Raw genomic sequence first — 21,367 nt, 5'->3', positions numbered from 1 at the left:
CTTTGTAGATGTTTATTTTTTGGACCAGGATCCAAGGAAGGTTCACTCATTGCATTTGGTTGTTTTGTCTTCTTAATTGGCTTTTGTTGTAGAATAATGCCCCACCCCTTTCTTTTAATGACATGGATAGGAATTGTTCTTAAAAACTGTTGTGTATTTAGATTTATCAACACATTTACTGATTTTTTTTTCTTTTTGGTCAAGAATACTCATTTTGTTCTACTCCTTTTGAGATGTATATCTTGAAATGTATCCTTTAGTTCTTTTAGCAATAGATCCTGAATAGTAAAATCTCTTAGTCTTTCTGTGAAAATGTCTTTATTTTCACTTATTCCTGACTGATAGTTTGGCTGGATATAGGATTCTAGATCAACACTTACTTTTCCTTAGGACTTTGATGATGTGATCTCATTGTTTTCTGCCTTCTGTTATTTCTGATACTTTTTAAAAAAAATTTTTTCTTCTTTTTTTTTTTTTTTTGAGGAAGATTTGCCCTGAGCTAACGTCTGCCACCAATCCTCCTCTTTTTGCTGAGGAAGACTGGCCCTGAGCTAACATTCATGCCCATCTTCCTCTACTTGATATATGGGACGCCTGCCACAGCGTGGCTTGGCAAGTGGTGCCATCTCCACACCCGGGATCTGAGCCAGCAAACCCTGGGCCGCCGAAGCGGAATGTGCGCACTTAACTGCTGTGCCAATGGGCTGGCCCCTAAGATTTTTTCTTTTTCGTTTTCTTTTCCTCCCCAAAGCCCCCCAGTACATAGCTGTGTATTTTTAGTTGTGAGTCCTTCTAGTTGTGGCATGTGGGATGCTTATTTAATGTGAAGTCTCCTATCTTCATTCTGGAAATTTATTCACTAATATCTCTTCTAATACTGCCTCTCATTCTTTTGATCTTTTCCTTCTGGAACTCTTATTGTCGAGACTTCTCATTCTGCCCTCCATATGTCTTCTCGTTCATGTTTATAACCTCTTTGTAACTCTGGGCTGCATTCTGGGTGATTTCCTTGGATTTCTCTTATGGTTCACTAATTATCTCTTTAGTTATGTTTAATCTCCCTTTTGACATGTTCCTTTAGTATATAGTTTTCATGAATGTACTTTTCATTTGCTTTTTTTCCAAAACTGCCTGTTCTTTGCCATGGTGTAATCTTCTTTCATTATGGCTTCTGTTGTTTCTTTTTTGCTAATCATTTAAAATGTACTGATTTTATCTTTTTACATTTTTCTGACATCTCTGTGTTTCAGCTACTTGTGCTCCTATATGCCCTGCCTGCTGATTTTCATAGTTGTTTGCTTCCTATTAAAATATTTGACCTTACCCTCAGCTTTAGTCGGTCTCCCCACCCCTGGAGGAGTCGTGTGGGCCCTGGGTTGTAGACTGGTTTCTCAGGGTGGCATAGGGGCCCAGGTGTTTCCCTTGGACTAGACCAGTTAATGTCTTCGGTTTGGGATTCCTACAACAAATAACCAATGTAATTTTGCATTTCATACCTCCTTTTGCGTACGCTAGGAAGGTTTGAAATTTCTTCTCTTCTTTTTTTTCACTCCAGGACTCCAGGTGTAGACAGCAAGCTTCCCTGCTACTTCCCTGGTCCAGTTGGCAGGAGTTTTATCATCTCCTTCTTAGGGGCTGAGCAGCCTTTGCGGTGTTCTGGCCTTCTGGCAGTCTCTTATAGCCCAGCCTGAGTGGCCTGGGTTGGCCTTGATGTCATGTAGGCATTAAATCTCCATTGCGCAACCCCTGGAGTCTGCCTCATTGAGCCTTCGTTTCTCAGTTTGAGCTTATACCATTCTGATCATGCTGTCCATCTTAGGTCCTGGCACATGATGAGTTTTATTTTTTTTAGGCATTCCTTTTTTTTTTTTTTTTTATGTTTTATTTAGCAGTTCTCGTGTGTTTATGGTAGGAGTCAGTGTCTGCTTCAGCTTGATTTGTTTTGTAGTGGTGAGTTCAGTTCTCTTTTTACCTTCTACAATAGGGCACCTGTTGTATCTGTCCCCTCCTTTGCTGTGCTCGCATCTTAAGTGCTGTAGTTTAGTTTTCGTATTTCTTACCTCTGATTGTGTTCTGACTAGCTACTCTGCCTCCAGTATTCTACCTATTCCATATTATTAATAGCTGTCAATGATCTTTCTGTAATGTAAATATGATCCTTTTCATCTCCTGGTGTAATACACAACAATAGCTTCCTGTTACCTTTAGAAAACAGAAAAGAAAAAAGCTCTAGATGTTTTTTCATTCAGCAGCTTTTACCATACAAACTTTCTTACATACCAGAACAAACGTGCATCAGCTCTGCCTACCAACACCAGATGATGTTTATGGTTGTGTTGTAATAATTTTAGTTTATGGTTGTCAACTAGGTTTGTGGTATAGTTGTATTTGTGCTCATTTTTTAAATGTTTTATAATTATCAGTAATTCTATCACCATTAGTAGATGCAAAAGCATAAGGTATTGAAAATGTTATAAAGTGGCATACTATTATGATGGATTAAAAGGAAAACTTTACATGGTATACACATTGGCTTCTTACATAGTAAGACTTGGGACACATGTATAAATAGGGAAAGTCTTTCAGAAGCTAACATGTTGAAAGAGGAGCCCTGGAATATCAAATCCTCTGTAATCTGGCCATAGCTTTCTTCACCAATCTCATGTCCTACCATGCTTCCACTGGATATACCCTATGCTCTAGCATAACAAACTTGTACCTTATTCTCTCAGTACCTTCATGCCTTCTTCACATCGTTCAGGTGGCTTTCTGCCTCCTTGCGTTCTGTGTATATTTGTATTCTAATACGATAGCAGTATACCATAATTCTCTACTCATCAATAGTTTTCCCTGGACTAACTCCTTGAAGGCAGAGTCCCCATCATTTATTTCTTTCTCTCTTTGTTAGTACAGTAGTGGCACATAGTTATTCACTGATATGTTGAAGAATAGATGCGTTAGTTGACTGATGTCATTAGATGCTGGGCTGAAATATACTAAGTACTATAGCTTTTTGGCCTTGGTAGTTTATTTAGTAATTGCATGATATGTGTATTTAGATGTGAAGCATGGCTATATAATGCTGGAGAATTATGGACTGTCACTTTTTTGGAAACGTGGTTTAGTATGAGCTGTCACTCTTTTTATAAAGCCTATTATAAGATATTCTCTCTTACTGTCCTCCCTATCACTTTACACTTAACATATTTTTTTTTGAGGAAGATTAGCCCTGAGCTACCATCTGCTGCCAATTCTCCTCTTTTTGTTGAGGAGGACTGGCCCTAAGCTAACATCCATGCCCATGTTCCTCTACTTTGTATGTGGGATGCCTACCACAGCATGGCTTGCCAAGCGGTGCCATGTCCCTATCTGAGATCCGAACCAGTGAACCCCAGGCTGCCGAAGTGGAACGTGTGCACTTAACCACTGTGCCACCAGGCCGGCCCCTATGCTTAACCTTTGAATAAATGTATTTTCCTATTGGCATTCATATTTTTCTGATTTTCCTCTGTTTTCTGTTTAGAAGTTGTAGAATTTCAAGAGATCCCTGAATGTTATAGAATGTATAAACATAATTAAAGAGTATTTAATTTTTATATTCCTTTAGATACACCTAAGCAACATAAGCAAGGAAATGATTGCAGAAGAGCCAGTGATATGCTAGGAACTGTATGTGATCTAGCCAACAGGTAAAACAAATTTAATTTTCATATTGACTTTTTTCCCTTCGTTAATTTAGTCCCATCTCTAGCCAGTTTCCGAGCTTCTCTGGTATGGGATAGTCCATAATTTTCTTCTGTTTTACAGAAGACTATTTTTTCACTGTGGATCCACGTTTTCAGGAAAGATTCACCATTTCTGATGCATGGGCGTTTTTCCCCTCTGTTCTTTATCTAAATGTTGGGATTCATGGGGGTTATCTAATTCAGGAAAAAACATATATGGAAATTATCTAATGCAAGTTTGGGAATTTTTGCCTATTTGTGTCTGTGAGCTTCTTTGAAACCTTTTATGGCTAACTAAATCTAGGAGTTTAGGAGCCTTTGGGACCATCTAGTCTGGTAGTTTTCAGACTGCATTCTGCTGCACCCTCTGGTGCTGTGGAGGAATCTAATTTAGCTTGTGGCTTGTCCAACCCTTTCCCACCTCAGCCTGAGCGGCTAGCTCTTTTATCTGTGTTATATGTTGGGGTTTTTATATGCCATTTGATTAAAAAAAAGTTCCATGCTTTAAAAAAAAACCCAAAAAACTGGAAGACTTGATTCAATGTAATCCCAGAATTTAACATATGAAAAAACCAAACCTCAGTTTATTGTAACTTTCTTCAGGAGTGTTCGTGTTTTCTTTATTGCCTGTTTTCTTTATTATGCCATTTTGGCTCTTAAAATGGATGCCAGATTATATAGGCAAAAATCTCTAGATGTATGTAATCCACTTGGGGAATATATTTATTCTTTATTGAAATTGTTATTAAGTAGAAATCAAACAGACATACTGAACAGATTGCTTTATTGTTTCGTTTTTTCTGATTACACTTTGACCTAAATAGGGGTTTCTCAGTCCAACTTCCCCATGTAACTGAGGCACAGATATGGAAACAAAATACTTAGGACAATTCTGAATTTTAAATGAATTGACGCACTCTTCATTCTATACACTCTTAATAAGTTATGTTAAAACACCATACCAAGAGTCAAAACTTCTCTGTGAAACTGAGCTATTGACAGCTTCCTCTGCGGTAATGTTCTGGTTCACAGGAGGTCAGGACTACTTTTGTAGGAATTATATTTTTATTCTTAGATCTGGATGTGATGTTGATTTTCTGAGTACTTAGAGGAAAATAATGAAGTCTTTTGTGAATACCTGGTGTTGAAGAGATAGTAAAGTTGTTGGGCCTGCCCATTTTACTCATCGCAGTTGTTCTTAAAGCTAGAGGGGGATAGCTGGTGCTTCCCAGTATCAATTCTGCTTTTGGTTTGTCTTCCCTTGAGAGAACAAATTAAATATTTTGATTAAGGGCTCTTGCTGGACTAAAGATTGATTAAGTCAGATTTTTTTTTTTTTTTTGAACTCCATTGACCCTCAAGATTCTTCTTTGAAGTAGAATTTTGTACCAAGATGTACTGTCAGAATTCTGCAGGAGTCAGACTCTCAGCCCCTAAGAATTTAGTTCAAATAGAATTCCCTTAAAGGATACCATCAACAAAATGAGAAGACAAGCTAACTACCGGGAGAAGATATTTGCAAACCATATATCAGATATGGGGTTAATATGCAAAATATACAGAGAACTCATACATCTCAACAACAAAAAAAACCTAACAACTCAATTAAAAAATGGGCTAAAGGTTGGAATAGAGATTTCTCCAGAAAAGATATGCAGATGGCCAGTAGGCACATGAAAAGATGTTCAACGTCATTAACTGCCAGGCAAATTCAAATCAAAACTACAATGAGATATCACCTCACTCCCATCAGAAGGGTTATAATTAACAAGACAGGAAACAATAAGTGTTGGAGAGGGTGTGGAGAGAAGGGAACCCTCATACACTGCTGGTAGGAGTGCAAACTGGTGCAGCCACTGTGGAAAGCAGTATGGAATTTCCTCAGAAAATTAAGAATAGATCTACCGTATGGTCCAGCTATCCCACTGCTGGGTATTTATCCAAAGAACTTGAAAACACAAATACATAAAGATACATACACCCCTGTGTTCATCACAGCATTATTCACAATAGCCAAGACATGGAAGCAACCTAGGTGCACATCAAGGGACAAATGGATAAAGAAGATGTAGTATATATACATAATGGAATACTACTTAGCCATAAGAAGTGATGAAATGTTGCCATTTGTGACAACATGGTTGGAGCTTGAGGGTATTATGCTAAGTGAAGTAAGTCAGAGGGAGAAAGTCAAATACAGTATGATCTCACTCATAAGTAGAAGAGAAAGACAACAACAAACAAACACATAGCAACAGAGATTGGATTAGTGGTTACCAGAGGGGAAGTGGGGAAGGAGGAGGATGGAAGGGGTGATTAGGCACATGTATGTGGTGATGGATTGTAATTAGTGTTTGGGTGGTGAACATGATATACTCTACACAGAATTCAAAATACATTATGATGTACACCTGAAATTTATATAATGTTATAAACCAATGTTACCACAATAAAAAAAAGTTCTCAAAATAGGAAAAAGAACTTACAGTAAATATATTTTGATTTCCACATTTATCTTCAAGCTCCTGGATCTTTTAATTATCTTCTGGGATACTTTATTTATTTATTTATTTTTGAGGAAGATTAGCCATGAGCTAACATTTGCTGCCAATCTTCCTCTTTTTGCTGAGGACGACTGGCCCTGAGCTAACATCCCTACCCATCTTCCTCTACTTTATATGTGTGACACCTGCCACAGCATGGCTTGGTAAGTGGTGTGTAGGTCCATGCCCGGGATCCAAACTGGCGAACTCTGGGCTGCCAAAGCGGAACGTGTGAACTTAACTGCTATGCCACTGGGCCAACCCCTTCTGATACTTTAACTATAGATTTGGGATATTGAGGGGCGGTAGGGAAAGGCTTTTGGTGACAAGGGATAAATACTTAATAGCGTATGAAAGATTATTACTGCTTGATAGCAGAACAGAAGACAGGTGAAGAGTTGAGTTACTGGGATGTGGAAGTAAACTTGTTGCTGAGAATTCTTTACTGTAAAAAGTATTTATTAATAAAATATTTTATTAGTAATGTGTAACATGGGTAGACTTTTTAGACTTCTGGTTTTCCCCCAGTTTTTTTCCTCTATCAAAAGTATGTTGCTTTTTTTTATTTTGGAAGTACTGTTTTCTTAGGATAAATTCCCACAATGGGATCAACACCCTTTCTTTTTTTAAGATTTTATTTTTGCTTTTTCTTCCCAGGGCCCCCCGGTACATAGTTGTGTATTTTTAGTTGTGGGTCCTTCTAGTGGCATGTAGGATGCCACCTCAGCATGGCTCGATGAGCAGTGCCATGTCCGCGCCCAGGATTCAAACTGGTGAAACCCTGGGCCGCCGAAGCAAAGCGTGTGAACTTAACCACTCGGCCACAGGTCCGGCCCCCAACACCCTTTCTTTTTATCTATTCCGGTGCTAGGATTTCATGGGCCTAAGTTTTGGCATGGCAAGTGGATTGAGAGGACTGAGTCAGGGCTGCTTTAAAGTTGTCTTGGGTTGAGATCCTAGCAGGGCTAATAGCATGTTGCCAATTCAGAAATGAGAAAGAGAAAGATATAGAACGTTTCCATTTTTCCTTACTATGAGGCTCTGCAAGAATGATTCAAATAGAAAAATTTGGTGGTATCTATAGAACCTCATCCTTCAGTGACGTTCACTCATTGATTGTCAATCAGTTACAAATAGATATTGCACTACCAACACACTACTGTGTTAGCCTATAGGAAGACATAATCTTTGTTTTCAACGAGCTCACCGTCTAGTGGCATCAGTCCACTGATTGCTGGCCCTGCTTCAGAGGAATTTTGGAGTTTTTTTTTTTTGAGGAAGGTTAGCTCTGAGCTAACGTCTGCTGCTGGTCTTCCTCAGCAAAGAGGAACATCCATGCCCATCTTCTTCTGTTTTATATGTGGGACGCCTGCCACAGCATGGCTCGACAAGCAGTGTGTAGGTTCACACCTAGGATCCAAATCAGTGAACCCCAGGCCACTGAAGTGGAGTGTGCGAACTTAACCGCTGCATCTCTGGGCCGGCCCCACTTTTTGATCATTTTAGCCTTAAGTTTTTGGAAAAATTAAGATAAAAGTGTAGTAGATGATTAATTTTTTTCTTTTGATATCTAGATTATATCCTGTCGAGGCAAAGTTGAAGCTTGAGCAATTTCAGTGAATTTCGAGTTATGTTTGGAAGGTAGATGAATGATTCCAAGAAGGGCATCTTTGAAAAAGCATATTTACTATTATATAAAATATTTGCAGAGCTGTTACTTTTGTACTTCTGGCTATGAACAGAAAGCAAGGCACCCACGGTGCTTGATGTTGAAAGTGGTCTCTGGTAATCTTGCCTTTCATGTTACCTAGAGTGGGAAAGCTTCTGGCTAGTGCGCACCCCCAATCTATATTTGAATTTGAAAGCTCTTTCAAGACGAACCTAAAGTTATTACTGTTTTGAAGGCTTTAAAAATTTCGTAACTTATTTTGTAATTATAATGAAAAGATGCATAAAGTTTTTATGTTGTCCAAAGGGGCAAGAGAATCTAAGAGGTTAAGAAATACTATGTGTAGAATGCAGCAAACTGAAACAATAACCTTATGACATTATTGTAATTGTAACGTATTTACTTTAGAGCAAAATTCAGCATAAGAGAAACTGATTTTGGAGATGAAATAGCAAAAGAATCTTAAAGGAAAATCTCTGCTACACTGAAATTGTGTGATCTGAAGCCAGGACATTGTAATAATGTGATTCTGGTTAATTGAACTTTTTAGCCTGTACTCAGTTTTTGAGTGTTCATCAAGTCATTTAACTCTTGTAAAAAATGCTGTCAACTTAAAATTTATATCGGATAAGGAAAATGTGCTTAATTTGGGAGGCTGATACACAAATTGGGCTGAAGTACTGCTCTGATTGTCACCATACCTCCCTAGAATAAACTGCCTTTTGATGACCGGGACGAATTGAGTGAAATCGTAACGGACAGATACGGGGCAGACAGTTTCTTTAGATGATTCCGATCCATCAGGTGAATGGAACTTTTTCCTGTGTATAACTTGGATTTGTTATATTTTTTTCCTTTTAGCCCTGCTTCCTTCCTTGTGCAGCCAGTTTCATCATCAGATAGGAACAGTGTTGACCTACTTGAAAAGGTACATTTTAAAAACAATTTTTAGTTAATTCTGACCATATGCACTTATGATAAAATATTTATTTTTGTTGATATCCTAGTTTAATTTCTATTTTCATATTTCCCAATATTTGCACATTATGCACCATTTCTGTTTACACGTTTTCTATTGCTTTTAAGTAGGAATATTGGAATTATTTGTGTCCTTGAACGTGTAATTTCATAATACTGTTAACAACCTTTTATAGGTTTCTAACTCAAGAATCTCTAATGAAGATCAGGCATGATTATTAAGGTTTTAACATTACTTGTATGTCTTTCTCAGGATATGAAGATGAGAACGCCTAGAAAGAAAAATGAAACAATTTCTAACAAAATACCAGAATTTGAAGTTGAAGAGTCACCATCATCAAGTATTGCAAAGAATATAGAGAGTAGTACATGTGGAGGGTCTCTGCCAGCTAAAAAAAGTGATCCATTCCAGAAAGAGCAAGATTATCTGGCAGAAGAGGTTAGAAAAAGACTGTAATAAGTATGCTGAAATATCTTTTATTTTCTTAGTTACTGGGATTATAAGTGAAGTTACAGTTAATTATTGATTAACCGGGGGTAATTGGGAAAGGGGGTCACACATAATAAAAATCATGGTTAGAGCAAAATTGGTCCTCCCACAAAGTAGAAATAGATTTAATGTAAAGTTACTTGGTTAAGATTACATCCATGGTTTAGAACCCATAAATTTACACCCAATGAGTGTACTCTATTAAAATACTCTGTGAGTGCTCTCTGTTGCTTAGCTCGCTTCCTCTTTTTTGAATATTAGAACAGAGACTATGCAATATCATATTATCACCGAGTGAAGGTTTTGTCCTTCTGCTTTCTAAATATTTAAAAAGTGATCAAATGCATCATTGTTCATGATCTTGGTTTTCCGAACCAGCCCTGTACCATAGTGCCATTCTCCTTTCACTGGCAGGTGACGACATGCTCCCGCTGCTGCCCCGTATTACAGAACTCATTTTACACAAATTAAATGCTCAAGCCATTCTCATAATTTTTGTTACGTTTCCCACAACATCCTTTAGCAGTTTGAATTTCGATACGCAGCCAGAAGATAGATCAGCTACTTTATATTCCTGAGAGACTGAAAGAAAAATTTGGTTTAGTGCATATTGATTCGGGTATTGGAGTTCCCTCCTTTCTCTCAATCCTGATCAAAGTAAATGAACATTGTTCAAATAAGAGAGCTGGGTGTCAGTCATTTTTCTTGTTTGTAACATGCGGAGGTTGGACCGGTTTCATGGTCTCTGAATACTTTTAAATTTCTAAAGTTCTCTTGTTTCTCCTTGTTGATTGGTTGACTCTACACCAAAGAAAAGATGGTCAGTAAGTCTTTTTATTTTCCTTGATATGGAAGGAAAGGCACATTTTCTGGTTGAAAGAACTTATATTAGCGGTAGAATAGGATGGGATGGAAGAAGAGAGTCCTAAAATCTCCTAAAGCTCTGAAAATAAAATGAAGTTAATTTTCTTTAATAGTGTTTGTGACAAGGAATATTTTGTGTTTGAATTCTAAGAACCCCTCTTTTTTCGTGGGAGAGTGTTAATGGGGGTCAATTTGAGTATGGTTGGAGGAAGTTTATTTTTTAGGCATCTCGGGGCAGAGATTTTAATTTGCATGTTTTTTGTTTTCTGCTTTATTGAAATTTAGTTAATACAGAGTGTTATTTTCATATGGTATACTTTATTTTAGAATGTATCCCTATGCCTTGTTAACTAATTGATATCTAATAATGAGGTTTCTGGTAAAGAAGTATGTTGTCAGAATGTATTCTCTTTGATAATAGACATGTTACTGTACAAATGGATTATAATTAAGAAGGATCCACTTGCTTTAAAACTAGTCATTTTAGCAGATAGAGTTGTGGCTCAAAGATGTGGCAGATAGCTGCTTAGGTCACTGTGTAGTCAGAACTACCTCTGAATCTTTCCAAGTATAAAGGTGATCTTTTCTCTCCTCTATGATGGGATCTCTAAGATAAGAAGGGAGGGAACAGTTTTGTGTTTGATTTCACCTTCTAGGATTGTGCCTAGATACAGTCGTGTGCTACATAATGATGTTTAGGTTGATGATGGACTGCATGTACAACGGTGGTCCCATAAGATTAGTACCAGATAGCCTAGGTGTGTATTAGGCTATACCGTCTAGGTTTGTGTAAATATGGACTATGATGTTGGCACAAGGACAAAATCATCTAAGGATGCATTTCTCAGAATGTGCACCTGTCATCTAACAATGCATGACTGTAGTCTGTATAGTGTCTGGGAGCTACATTGTTGAGCTTTTTTGTGCCATCTGCTATGGGAGGACCTGCTGACTGTTAAGTGCTGATTGTTCTTATCAGGGCTTTTGCTGCATTCTACCAATGGGCCTGGTAATTTTTGCATTACTTTTTCTTTTCTGTTTTAGGTTGCAAGGGCAGTTGTATCTGGGTCACCACAGCCCTCTAGAGGAAAAGAATGGAAATTAGAGGAACAAATTGACTCCCTAGTTTCTAACCCATTCTTAACAAGGAACCAAATACCCCGAACTCCAGAAAACTTGAGTAAGTTAATAGTGCTTTCTAGCACTTATTTTCTTTCTTAGACATTACTGCTATTAGGACCATGGTCTGACACATCTAGAAACTCACTTTAAAACTCTTTTCTGTATCTTTCAGTTTAGTGGCAATAACTGTTTTGATGGAGGGACTTTTATTGAAGTATGAAGTGTGGGCACTCCCGCTTATATGGCAGTCTTTCAGCAGTGTTATTTTGCCTTGGTTCTCTACAATTTTGTTTTTGTTGTTTTTGCATTTTCCTAGAAAATACTTTAGTTGATCACTTTTCTTTTTGAAGATTTTGTTTTGACTTTTTATTTTTCCCCAAGACCCCCAGTACATAGTTGTACATTTTAGTTGTGGGTCCTTCCGGCTGTGTCGTGTGGGATGCAGCCTCAGCGTGGCCTGATGAGCGTTGCCATGTCCGCGCCCAGGATCCGAACCAGCGAAACTCTGGGATGCCGAAGTGGAGTGCATGAACCCAACCACTTGGCCACGGGGCTGGCCCCAGTTGATCACTTTTAAAAAATCTTCTGCCTCCACATCTGACTTGTGATCAACATTTATTGAGTATAGCGGCTGTGTTCTCCCAGTCAACAACTGGCAGCATCAGCCAACAACGGTGTACAGAGATCTTTTTTACCCTTCCCAAGCTAGTCAGGCTGCCCAATACTTTTTTCTTATAACCTATAATTTATGTAGGCAAAGTTCTGATGCTGTCCTTATGTAGGCACATCCTCCATTCAGAGTTAAGTTGATTCACTTCAGGTTGAACCTAGGCACATCCTAGATTGGTGGTTGGCAAACTACAGCCTGGAAACCAAATCTGGCCCACTCAATGTGTTTTTGTAAATAAAGTTGGATTGAACACAACGTTGCTCATTTGTTGACATGTTGTTTATGTCAGGCTACAGTGGCAGAGTTGAGTAGTTTCCACAGACCAGATGGCCTGCAAAGCTTAAAATATTACTATCTGTCCCCTTACAGAAAAAGTTTGCTGAACCCTGGACTGGATGGGCAAGAAAATATCTTTTTTTAATTTATTTTTTATTTTTTTTATTAATGTTATGATAGATTACAACCTTGTGAGATTTCAGTTGTACATTATTGTTAGTCATGTTGTGGGTACACCTCTTCCCCCTTTGTGCCCTCCCCCCACCCCCCCTTTTCCCTGGTAACCACCGATCAGATCTCCTTGTCAATATGTTAACGTCCACCTATGAGTGGAGTCATATAGAGTTCGTCTTTCTCTGACTGGCTTATTTCGCTTAACATAATACCCTCGAGGTCCATCCACGTTGCTGCGAATGGGCCAATTTTGTCTTTTTTTATGGCTGAGTAGTATTCCATTGTGTATATATACCATATCTTCTTTATCCAATCATCAGTTTCTGGGCATGTAGGTTGGTTCCACGTCTTGGCTATTGTAAATAATGCTGCGATGAACATAGGGGCACAAGGGACTCTTGGGATTTCTGATTTCAGGTTCTTAGGATAGATACCCAGTAATGGGATGGCTGGGTCATAGGGTATTTCTATTTTTAACTTTTTGAGAAATCTCCATACTGTTTTCCATAGTGGCTGTACCAGTTTGCATTCCCACCAACAGTGTATGAGGGTTCCTTTTTCTCCACAACCTCTCCAACATTTGTCGCTCTTGGTTTTGGATGTTTTTGCCAATCTAACGGGTGTAAGGTGATATCTTAGTGTAGTTTTGATTTGCATTTCCCTGATGATTAGCGATGATGAACATCTTTTCATGTGTCTATTGGCCATATTTATATCTTCTTTTGAGAAATGTCTGTTCATGTCCTCTGCCCATTTTTTGATCGGGTTGTTTGTTTTTTTGCTGTTAAGCCATGTGAGTTCTTTGTATATTATGGAGATTAACCCTTTGTCAGATAAGTGGCTTGTAAATATTTTTTCCCAATTAGTGAGCTGTTTTTTTGTTTCAATCCTGTTTTCCCTTGCTTTGAAGAAGCTCTTTAGTCTGATGAAGTCCCGTTTGTTTATTCTTTCTATTGTTTCCCTCAACTGAGGAGTTATAGTGTCCGAGAAGATTCTTTTGAAACTGATGTCAAAGAGTGTACTGCCTGTATTCTCTTCTAGAACACTTATTGTTTCAGGCCTAATCTTTAGGTCTTTGATCCATTTTGAGTTTATTTTGGTGTGTGGTGAAAAAGAATGGTCAATTTTCAATCTTTTGCCTGTGGCTGTCCAGTTTTCCCAGCACCACCATCTTTTTAATACATGTAGTTTGTGTGTGGTGTGTGAGAGTATCTGCACATTTCAGGAGCAGCTTTTGTTACTTGTGTGTGATCCGTTGGAGGGGAGGTTTTTGATCTTCTTGGGCTTTGGTATGTTGTGGAGCCTTCCTAGCCAACTGGCATATCTGTGGAACGTTCACTGAGTCAGTAGCTTTATCTTGAGCACTAGAAATGAAATGTTTAATTGCATGCTCTGTTTGGGAATATTAGTAAATTGTGTTTTTCCCCCCTTCATTTAATTAGTAAATGAAATTAGAAGCTCTTGGAGAAAAGCTGTTAAAATGGAAGAGAACGGAAGTACAGAACCAATTCAGATGGATCCTGAACATAGAGAAGCATTGCCAGAGTCCTCACCCGTGTTGCGTGATCAAAGAGAACTTAGCATGGCCAGTTTTCTCTCAGCAACCACTGTATCCAATTCCAGCCATTCTCATTTGCCGGAAGAGAAGGTTGTTTCAGATTCCCTCAAGTGTGTGCCTCAGAAACACAAGGTGACCAGTCACGTAGGTGAACCGACAACACAAAATCAGTCAGATTTGTTAAATAAGAAAATAATTTGCAAGCAAGATTTGGAGTGTACAGCTTTACAGAACAAGCTTTTAGAAACTAGCCAAATAGAGACATTCTCCCCTGCTGTAGGCAGCAGGAGAGAGGGGATAGGTAGCAGTGAAGAGGAGTGTGTTAAAATGCTGCACCACCCACAAGCTTCTTACAAAGAACCTTCCCTGCATAAAAGTATGTTATGGGACTCTTTTCAGATAGCAAGCGGAATTAGTCCCAGGAGTTTTAAGGATATTGATTTTGGCATATTACATGAAACTCTTCCAGAAGAAGTTGGTCACTTAAGTCTTAATAGTTCTAGTAGTACAGAGGCCAATTTTAAACTGGAACCAAATAGTCCTATGCAAGGCGGCGTTTTTCCAGGTGTTGTGGAAGAAAGACTGGCTACTCCAGAATCAGACTTCCGTTTACAAGCTATTTGCAGTAGATATGAAGCCCTGAAAAAATCTCTGTCCAAGAATAGAGGAGAAATGTATCTCTCTAGTCCTGAACCACTTGAAAGACACAAACCAGAATTGGGCCCTACTCCCCAGAACACGCAGGCAGATGATATGCTTGACTTTTTGGGCACTCGTGATTTGCACATTGACTATACAAAACCATGTTCACGCATGTCCCTTGGTGAAAGAAAACGGTCTCTTTCACCACTAATTAAGTTTTCTCCAGTGGAACAAAGATTGAGGACCACAATACCATGTAGTCTTGGAGAACTTCTACCTAATTTAAAAGGTAAGATTTAACTAGACCTATGCATGTTGCCCTGTTGAAGTTTTCGCTCAACTTCCTGTAAAAATAGTATGCGATGAATGCTACATGATCTTTATCATTAATGTGACAAAATATGTTCCTTAGTCCTTCAGCTAGAATGAGAGGAGTGAACCCATCACTTTTATGGGTAATTAGAGACTCTCTAGTGATGCGTATATAGTTTATAATTGGTTTGGGACAGGGGTGGAAAACAAAATCAAAAACCTGAAACCTGTGGCTTTTGTAGTACAAGCTACTGAAAGTAAATCTTGTCGCAGTCTTCTTGGCTAGAGGAAGATGGTTCTAAAAAAAGTTGAGAAACACTATGTTAAATATCATTCCTGTAATAATATAATATCTGTGTTTTGCTTTGAAGTCAATTTGGTTGGTGGGGTGACAAAACAAGGTAGGTTGGTGTATGAGTTTCCTAGGGCCGTTGTAACAAAGTACCATGAACTAGGCAGCTTAAAACAACAGAAATGTGTTGTCTCTGGAGGCTAGAATCCAGAATCAAAGTGTTGGCAGGGCCATGTTCCCTCTGAAGCCACCAGAGGAAGATCCTTCTTGCCTCTTCTAGCTTCTGGTAGCCCCGGGTGTTCTTGGCTTGTGGCAGCCTAACTCTCATTTCTGCTTCCACATTCAATATATGACATTCTCCCCTCTGTGTCTGTTTACCTCCTTATAAGGACCCTAGTCATATAGATTAGGGGCCCACTCCACTCCAGAGTGACCTCATCTTAACTGATTATATCTGCAGTGACCCTGTTTCCAAATAAGACCACATTCTGAGGTGGTGAGGTTAGAACTCCAACATATCTTTTAGCGACGACACAGTTCAACCCATAACAGTTAGTATTAATTATTGAAGCTGGATGATGGATACATTGTGGGTTAATCATACTTCTCTTCACTTTTATGTATGTTTGAAAATTTTCATCATAAAGAAAGAAACTCCTCTTAAAGCATGTTAGAACAGATAGAGATCTGGTGATACAGATTCATTATATATCTCTGATTTGCTCGTGATAGTTCAACACTGGTGTATTGAAAAGTATTCAGAGGGATGTATTGATATTCCCTGGAGAAAAGGTACCTCAGAATAATGGTAATTTTATCATAGTTCAGTATTTGCATGTGAACTTTTTACTTAAAAAGACTGAAATTTGCTACTACTTGGAGTCCTTTTTAATTTTACTCTTAGTAATGTTTGCTTATCCTTTCCTCTTTTTTAATGATTTTTTCAGAAGAAGAAATCTCGACCAAGAGTCTTGATGCAAAAGAGTCTCCGTCTGGCTTGAAAAGATGAAACAGTAGTCCAGTTAATTTAACTATGATGCACTTAAGTTGAAGCAGTGTCACAGGATAAAAACAGATTTATAATTTAAATACACATTGGAAGTGTAACGCATTTTCAAGGTCTAAAAAATCCTAAATAATGTCTTTTAACCTTGTCTAATGTTTTTAGGTAAGGAGTGTATGTTTGGATTTTCTCTGGGGTTGAAATGTGAAGCATTTAGAAAGCAGACATTGGGTTATGTGAAGCCATTTTGATTTCTTGACTAATCTTGTAAGCGTTAGGTAAATGGCAAAGTAGTAGTTTAACTAATTGTTATAATTTCAGTTAATTAAGGATGAGTAGTTTTTGATGTACATTTATTAAGTGGTTAACATAATAGTCATTGAATATCCTGATTTTTCATTTTAGGGAAATATATAACTTTTATTGTTTCTTTATGGAACATTCTGGTACTAATGAAGAAAAGAAAAATAGTGCCTTGGGATGTGTAGTCAAAGTGACAAAGTTTAAGTTTAGGAAAGCTGTAAACAGCTTTAGTGATTATTCAAGTAGGTTGGTACTGAAAGATGATGTTTGATGGAATAAAGTGCATGTGGTAAGTGAAGACTGGGGCAGAATGAATTTAGAAAAAAGGAAAAAGGTGGAGGAGAATGACTAGACAATTTTAAGAAACACTGTCAAACTATAAATCCATTCAGTGGATGGTATAGCAGATTTATATTTAGTCTAATTTAGACTTTGAGAATTTAATTTAACCCTAGTTTTATATTTTAAGAGAAAGAATGTAAATTAAAAAATTTGTTCATCTGTGTTTGTTGTTTTTTCGGGGGGGGGGAGCACTGTTTTTGGGGAAAAGAACTAATTTTGATGGTATTACTTTCCTCCTCAAAACCCCTCAGTTCCCCACTACCTACAGAAGAGCCTCAAAATAACTTGAGAAAACTGAATTTGGGGTTAAATAACTTGTTCAGTGGGGCACAGATAAGTCACTGGTATTTTCCTTCCTTCAATATACCACAAGACCTCCTAGAAGGAACTAAAAGGCCAGGACATAGGCTATGGCTGCAGGAGTGTGCTTCCAATTGACCTCTGGACTCTGAGGGGGGTCGGAGGTGAGGCCTCTACAGTCTCCTGCCTCTGTCAGTCCTGCCCCCTGGCCAAGAGAAGGCCTTGTCACTAGCATCCAGGTGAATTCATGCCATTGCCCTCTGTGAGCCAGGAGGAATGAGCACGCACTGGAATGGGGATAGCACCTACAGCACCCCTCTCAATAGCCCCAACTCTTAACCGTCAAAACCATGTCCATTTGCCTAGAAACTGGCAAGGAGAGGAGAAAGGTTGAAGGGGGAGTTCTGAAAGTGCATAGGCTTAATAGTTCATATTTCTTCACTCATTTTGGTCTTACTTTCTCTAAGTTGTTTGTTTGATCCCAGTTTGAGGCCAGTCGTTTTGAGAAAAGACAGAAGAAAAGCACATATAACTACCTTATTTGCAGTAGACAAGAAAGAGAAAGAGAAAAGCTTCTTCTAAGGTGCTGTATTGTTTTACTAGTTAACACAACGTGGGGACCCTGTAGGTCTGCTGGGAAACTAGTGTTCAGTCTGCCTTAAGAAAACCCAGTATCTAAATCCAAAACTAACATGTTAGGGAGGTGGTAGGGCTCTCATATTAGCATCTTCAAAGAGCCAGGGCCATTCCTAGACACTTAATATGTATTGTTTCATTTAATTCTTATAACTGTAAGATAGTGGTTACTATACCTGTTTTACAGATGATACCAAAGCTAGAGAGCTTAAATGACTTGTCTGAGATGGGCTCGAGTCATCTGGTATACATCTTAAAAAATGTAGATTCTGTAAATCTAAGATGGGTATTAGGAATTTGCATTTTAAAGATGTTCCCCTTGTAATTCTTAGGCTCAATAAAAAGCTTGAGAACCACTGCTAGGAGATAGAGATTCTCCTTTAGCCTTGGGGTACCTTAAAGAAGCAGGTACATTACATATATACGACTGCACTTTAGAGATCCTTAACTATCTGATAAGGAGGCTTAAGTTGACCAGTAAGTGTGAGAGGCCCTTAATTACCGAGAATCAAAATGTCTCTGGACATTATGGATTTACAAAAACCACATTGTTAAGTGAGTCATACCTGTGATAGGTTGAGAGTTTTTGGCTGCCTTCCCTGTGTTTTGAATGTCAGTATCAACAAAAATATCTCAAAGCTATCACTTTCTCCTAAACCATTCTGATTATGACTTACTACTTTCAGCCTCTTCCCTATCCAATATCCCTGCATAGCTGCCTTTTGACCTTAAGGGACTGCATTGGTCGGGTCACTTTGTTTAAGATTCCAGCAATGGTTCATTGCTAGTTCCAGAATAGAATTCAACTTTGAAGGCATTTTAGGTCCCATACATAGATTCCTCTTTTCTCCCACTATTTTCTCCCATTTTTTACTGAAATGCTTCACAATTCTGAAGCTGGAATACCTTACCTTCGCCTCCCAGCTTATCATGACTATAGCTGTCCTTGAGGGCTCAGAAAAAAATCTCACTTCCACCTTGAAGTCTTCATCTGTCCCCTCCATATTTATGGCCCTATCCCTTTTCTGAAATCTGTGGTTTATCTTCTTTTTTGTTCATTTTGTATTTTTCACTTATTGCTTTTATCACATTTTTTCGATGGTTGCATGTGATCTCTCCAGTTATACTGATTATATACATACAGACATAATATACCTACGTGTGGGGTGTGTGTGTCTACACTTACATATACTCCAAGAGCCATGGATCATCTTCAGCAAACTGAACTATTGGAATTGTTTTTTTTGCCTCCTATGTGGTGGAATTAAAGTAATGGTAAAGAGGACTACATTATTGTGGTAAACGTACTTTTCCTATTACATGCATAGCAAATTACACAGAATATACCGTGTTTTATTCACTTCATAAGATAAAGGTGTGTAAACTGACTTCTTTAACAACTTGAAACTTCAGATAATGCCAGAATGTCCTAATTATTTTAAATGTTTAACATGAAAAATGTTACCAAGTGGAATAAAGAATATTTGAGGTTAAAGAAAAACATTTAGAGGGAATTTAACTGAAAATGAAAATACAAGTGTTTTGAAACTGTTCTTTACCGTGTGTTTCTTAACCAGGATCTACGAAGTCAAGTTTATCTAAAGGAAAAGCAGGAATTCCTGAGACCTGTATAAAAGGAAACCTATTTTTTTCCTGAGATACTTAAATTAAGAAAATATGTAGGACATTTTTCTCAATGCAAAGAAAATACTTGCTGAAGTAAAATTCTCTTTCACCTTAAGTTGCAGGTACATAGTTGCTCTTTCTCATTTTGCACTGTGAATCTCAAGTCCACATTCTAAATGTAAAGTATTTTTGAGTCCTTTATATATTTGTAAATATGTTCATATTTTGAATAAACATTCAATAGTATATCACCTGGCTCTGGAGTTTCGTATGTAATATCAAAAAGAACCATAAAATCATCACATATAAAGATATATCAGTAACTTGATCAACAGAAATTTGAGAGGTTCAGTGATTCAGATAAGAGTATTTTGTTACTGCCGTTTTAATTACTAGATTTACTAAAGGTGGCATTTTAAAGATTTTATTTTTCCTTTTTCTCCCCAAAGCTCCCTGGTACATAGTTGTATATTTTTACTTGTGGGTCCTGCTAGCTGTGGCATGTGGGATGCCACCTCAGCAATGGCTTGATGAGCGGTGCCATGTCCGCACCCAGGATTCGAACCGGCAAAACCCTGGGCCTCCACAGTGGAGTGCACGAACTTAATCACTCGGCCATGGGGCCGGCCCCAAAATGTGGCATTTTAAAAAGTATATCTGTACCTTCTGTTTTTTCACCTGGAGTCTATGCTAACATTGCCAAAGGCCCTAATATGATGAGTTTAGTAACTTAGACCTGAATAGCTTCTTGCTCTTCATGGGTAAGGGCCCTGCCACCCACAGCTGCTGCCAAAGGGTTTAATAAATGCTATATAACTTTAGAAAGCCTTGGAAATTCTAAGGCCCTGTCACGTATATTTAATGTCTGTACACAGAGATATTTGTAAAACGGGAGGTGAGAGGCATTGATCAGATCTCTCTTGGCTCTAAAATACCTAGATTTCCTTTAAAACAATCTATAGGACAGCTGCAACAGGACATTTTAGGTCTGTTTTGGTTTCACTATACCACGTTGCCAATCCTAATTGGGAACCTTAGAGTCCTTCCCCAAATGTAGGTAATCTAAGAATCTGATTCAGTGTTAGCAATTTCCAGATCAATACACTGGGAAAGTGATCTTGCCCAAAGTGAGTGAAATACTATTCTTTGAGAAAAGTTTAACTTCCTGAGCTTCATTTTCTTCAAACTTGTAAAACTAGGGGAATTATATGAAGCAATAATGTACACCTAAAAAGCTAGGGTTTTTACGATGAACTGTTCTGTCGGGAGGAAGTAGTGAGTGTAATGGTTAGGGAGGGAGAGGATCTATAATCACTGCCTAGGTGCAGCTGTGTGACCTTAATAAGGTCATACCGGTGTTCTATTAAAATAGACAAAAGTTATCTACCTCACAGGTTGTGAGGATTACATGAGAAAATGCACATCAACTACTTAGGGATACCTAGCATTTAGGAAGGGCTCGGCTATTTAGCTAGGCTTCGCATCCAGTAATTTGGAGGAGGCGGGGACGGGGGACGACACGCCACACGAACGGCTCCGTAGTTGGTATCGATAGCTGACACGGTACTGAGGATGTGCCAGGCACCTTTCTAAATGCTTTCCAATTGTTTTAATTGAATCCTGTAACAATCCTATGAAGTAGTGCTATTCTTAGCCACATCTTACAAATGAGGAAACAAGCACAGTGAAATTAAGTACCTTGTGCAGTTCACAGAGCTAGAAAGTGAAGGGACCAGAATACTAACTCAACCCAGGTGGTCTGGCTCCAGAGCCCGTAGTCTTAGCCACTCTGCTACAGCTGCCGGAAGCATCGCTAAGGCCATGGGGGCGAAGATCACCATC

General features: G+C 38.4%; 1 protein-coding gene and 1 non-coding gene across 8 annotated transcripts in view; both read left to right on the top strand.

Annotated features, from left to right (window-relative positions):
* The window catches only part of HAUS6 (HAUS augmin like complex subunit 6), a 40,108-nt gene extending 20,332 nt beyond the window's left edge, over positions 1–19,776 (top strand). For 3 of the 7 annotated variants that reach the window (XM_001917455.6, XM_023627411.2, XM_023627412.2), the window contains exons 12-17: positions 3,608–3,689; positions 8,799–8,865; positions 9,169–9,354; positions 11,314–11,449; positions 13,954–15,000; positions 16,263–19,776. In XM_001917455.6, coding sequence (XP_001917490.4) covers positions 3,608–3,689; positions 8,799–8,865; positions 9,169–9,354; positions 11,314–11,449; positions 13,954–15,000; positions 16,263–16,324 — 1,580 coding nt within the window. In that variant the 3' untranslated portion in view covers positions 16,325–19,776. The remainder of the gene's footprint in view (positions 1–3,607; positions 3,690–8,798; positions 8,866–9,168; positions 9,355–11,313; positions 11,450–13,953; positions 15,001–16,262) is intronic. The other 4 variants (XM_070248246.1, XM_070248248.1, XM_070248245.1 and 1 more) reach the window with 2 other exon arrangements.
* LOC111770257 (small Cajal body-specific RNA 8) lies at positions 8,586–8,716 on the top strand. The gene has a single exon (XR_002803416.1). It is a non-coding gene; the product is annotated as a small Cajal body-specific RNA 8 (non-coding RNA).
* Positions 19,777–21,367: the final 1,591 nt, after the last annotated feature.

This window comes from Equus caballus, chromosome 23 (assembly GCF_041296265.1).
Source record: "Equus caballus isolate H_3958 breed thoroughbred chromosome 23, TB-T2T, whole genome shotgun sequence".
NCBI lineage: Eukaryota > Metazoa > Chordata > Mammalia > Perissodactyla > Equidae > Equus > Equus caballus.
Note: the sequence above shows the minus strand (reverse complement) of the source record. Positions and strands in the feature narration are given on the sequence as shown.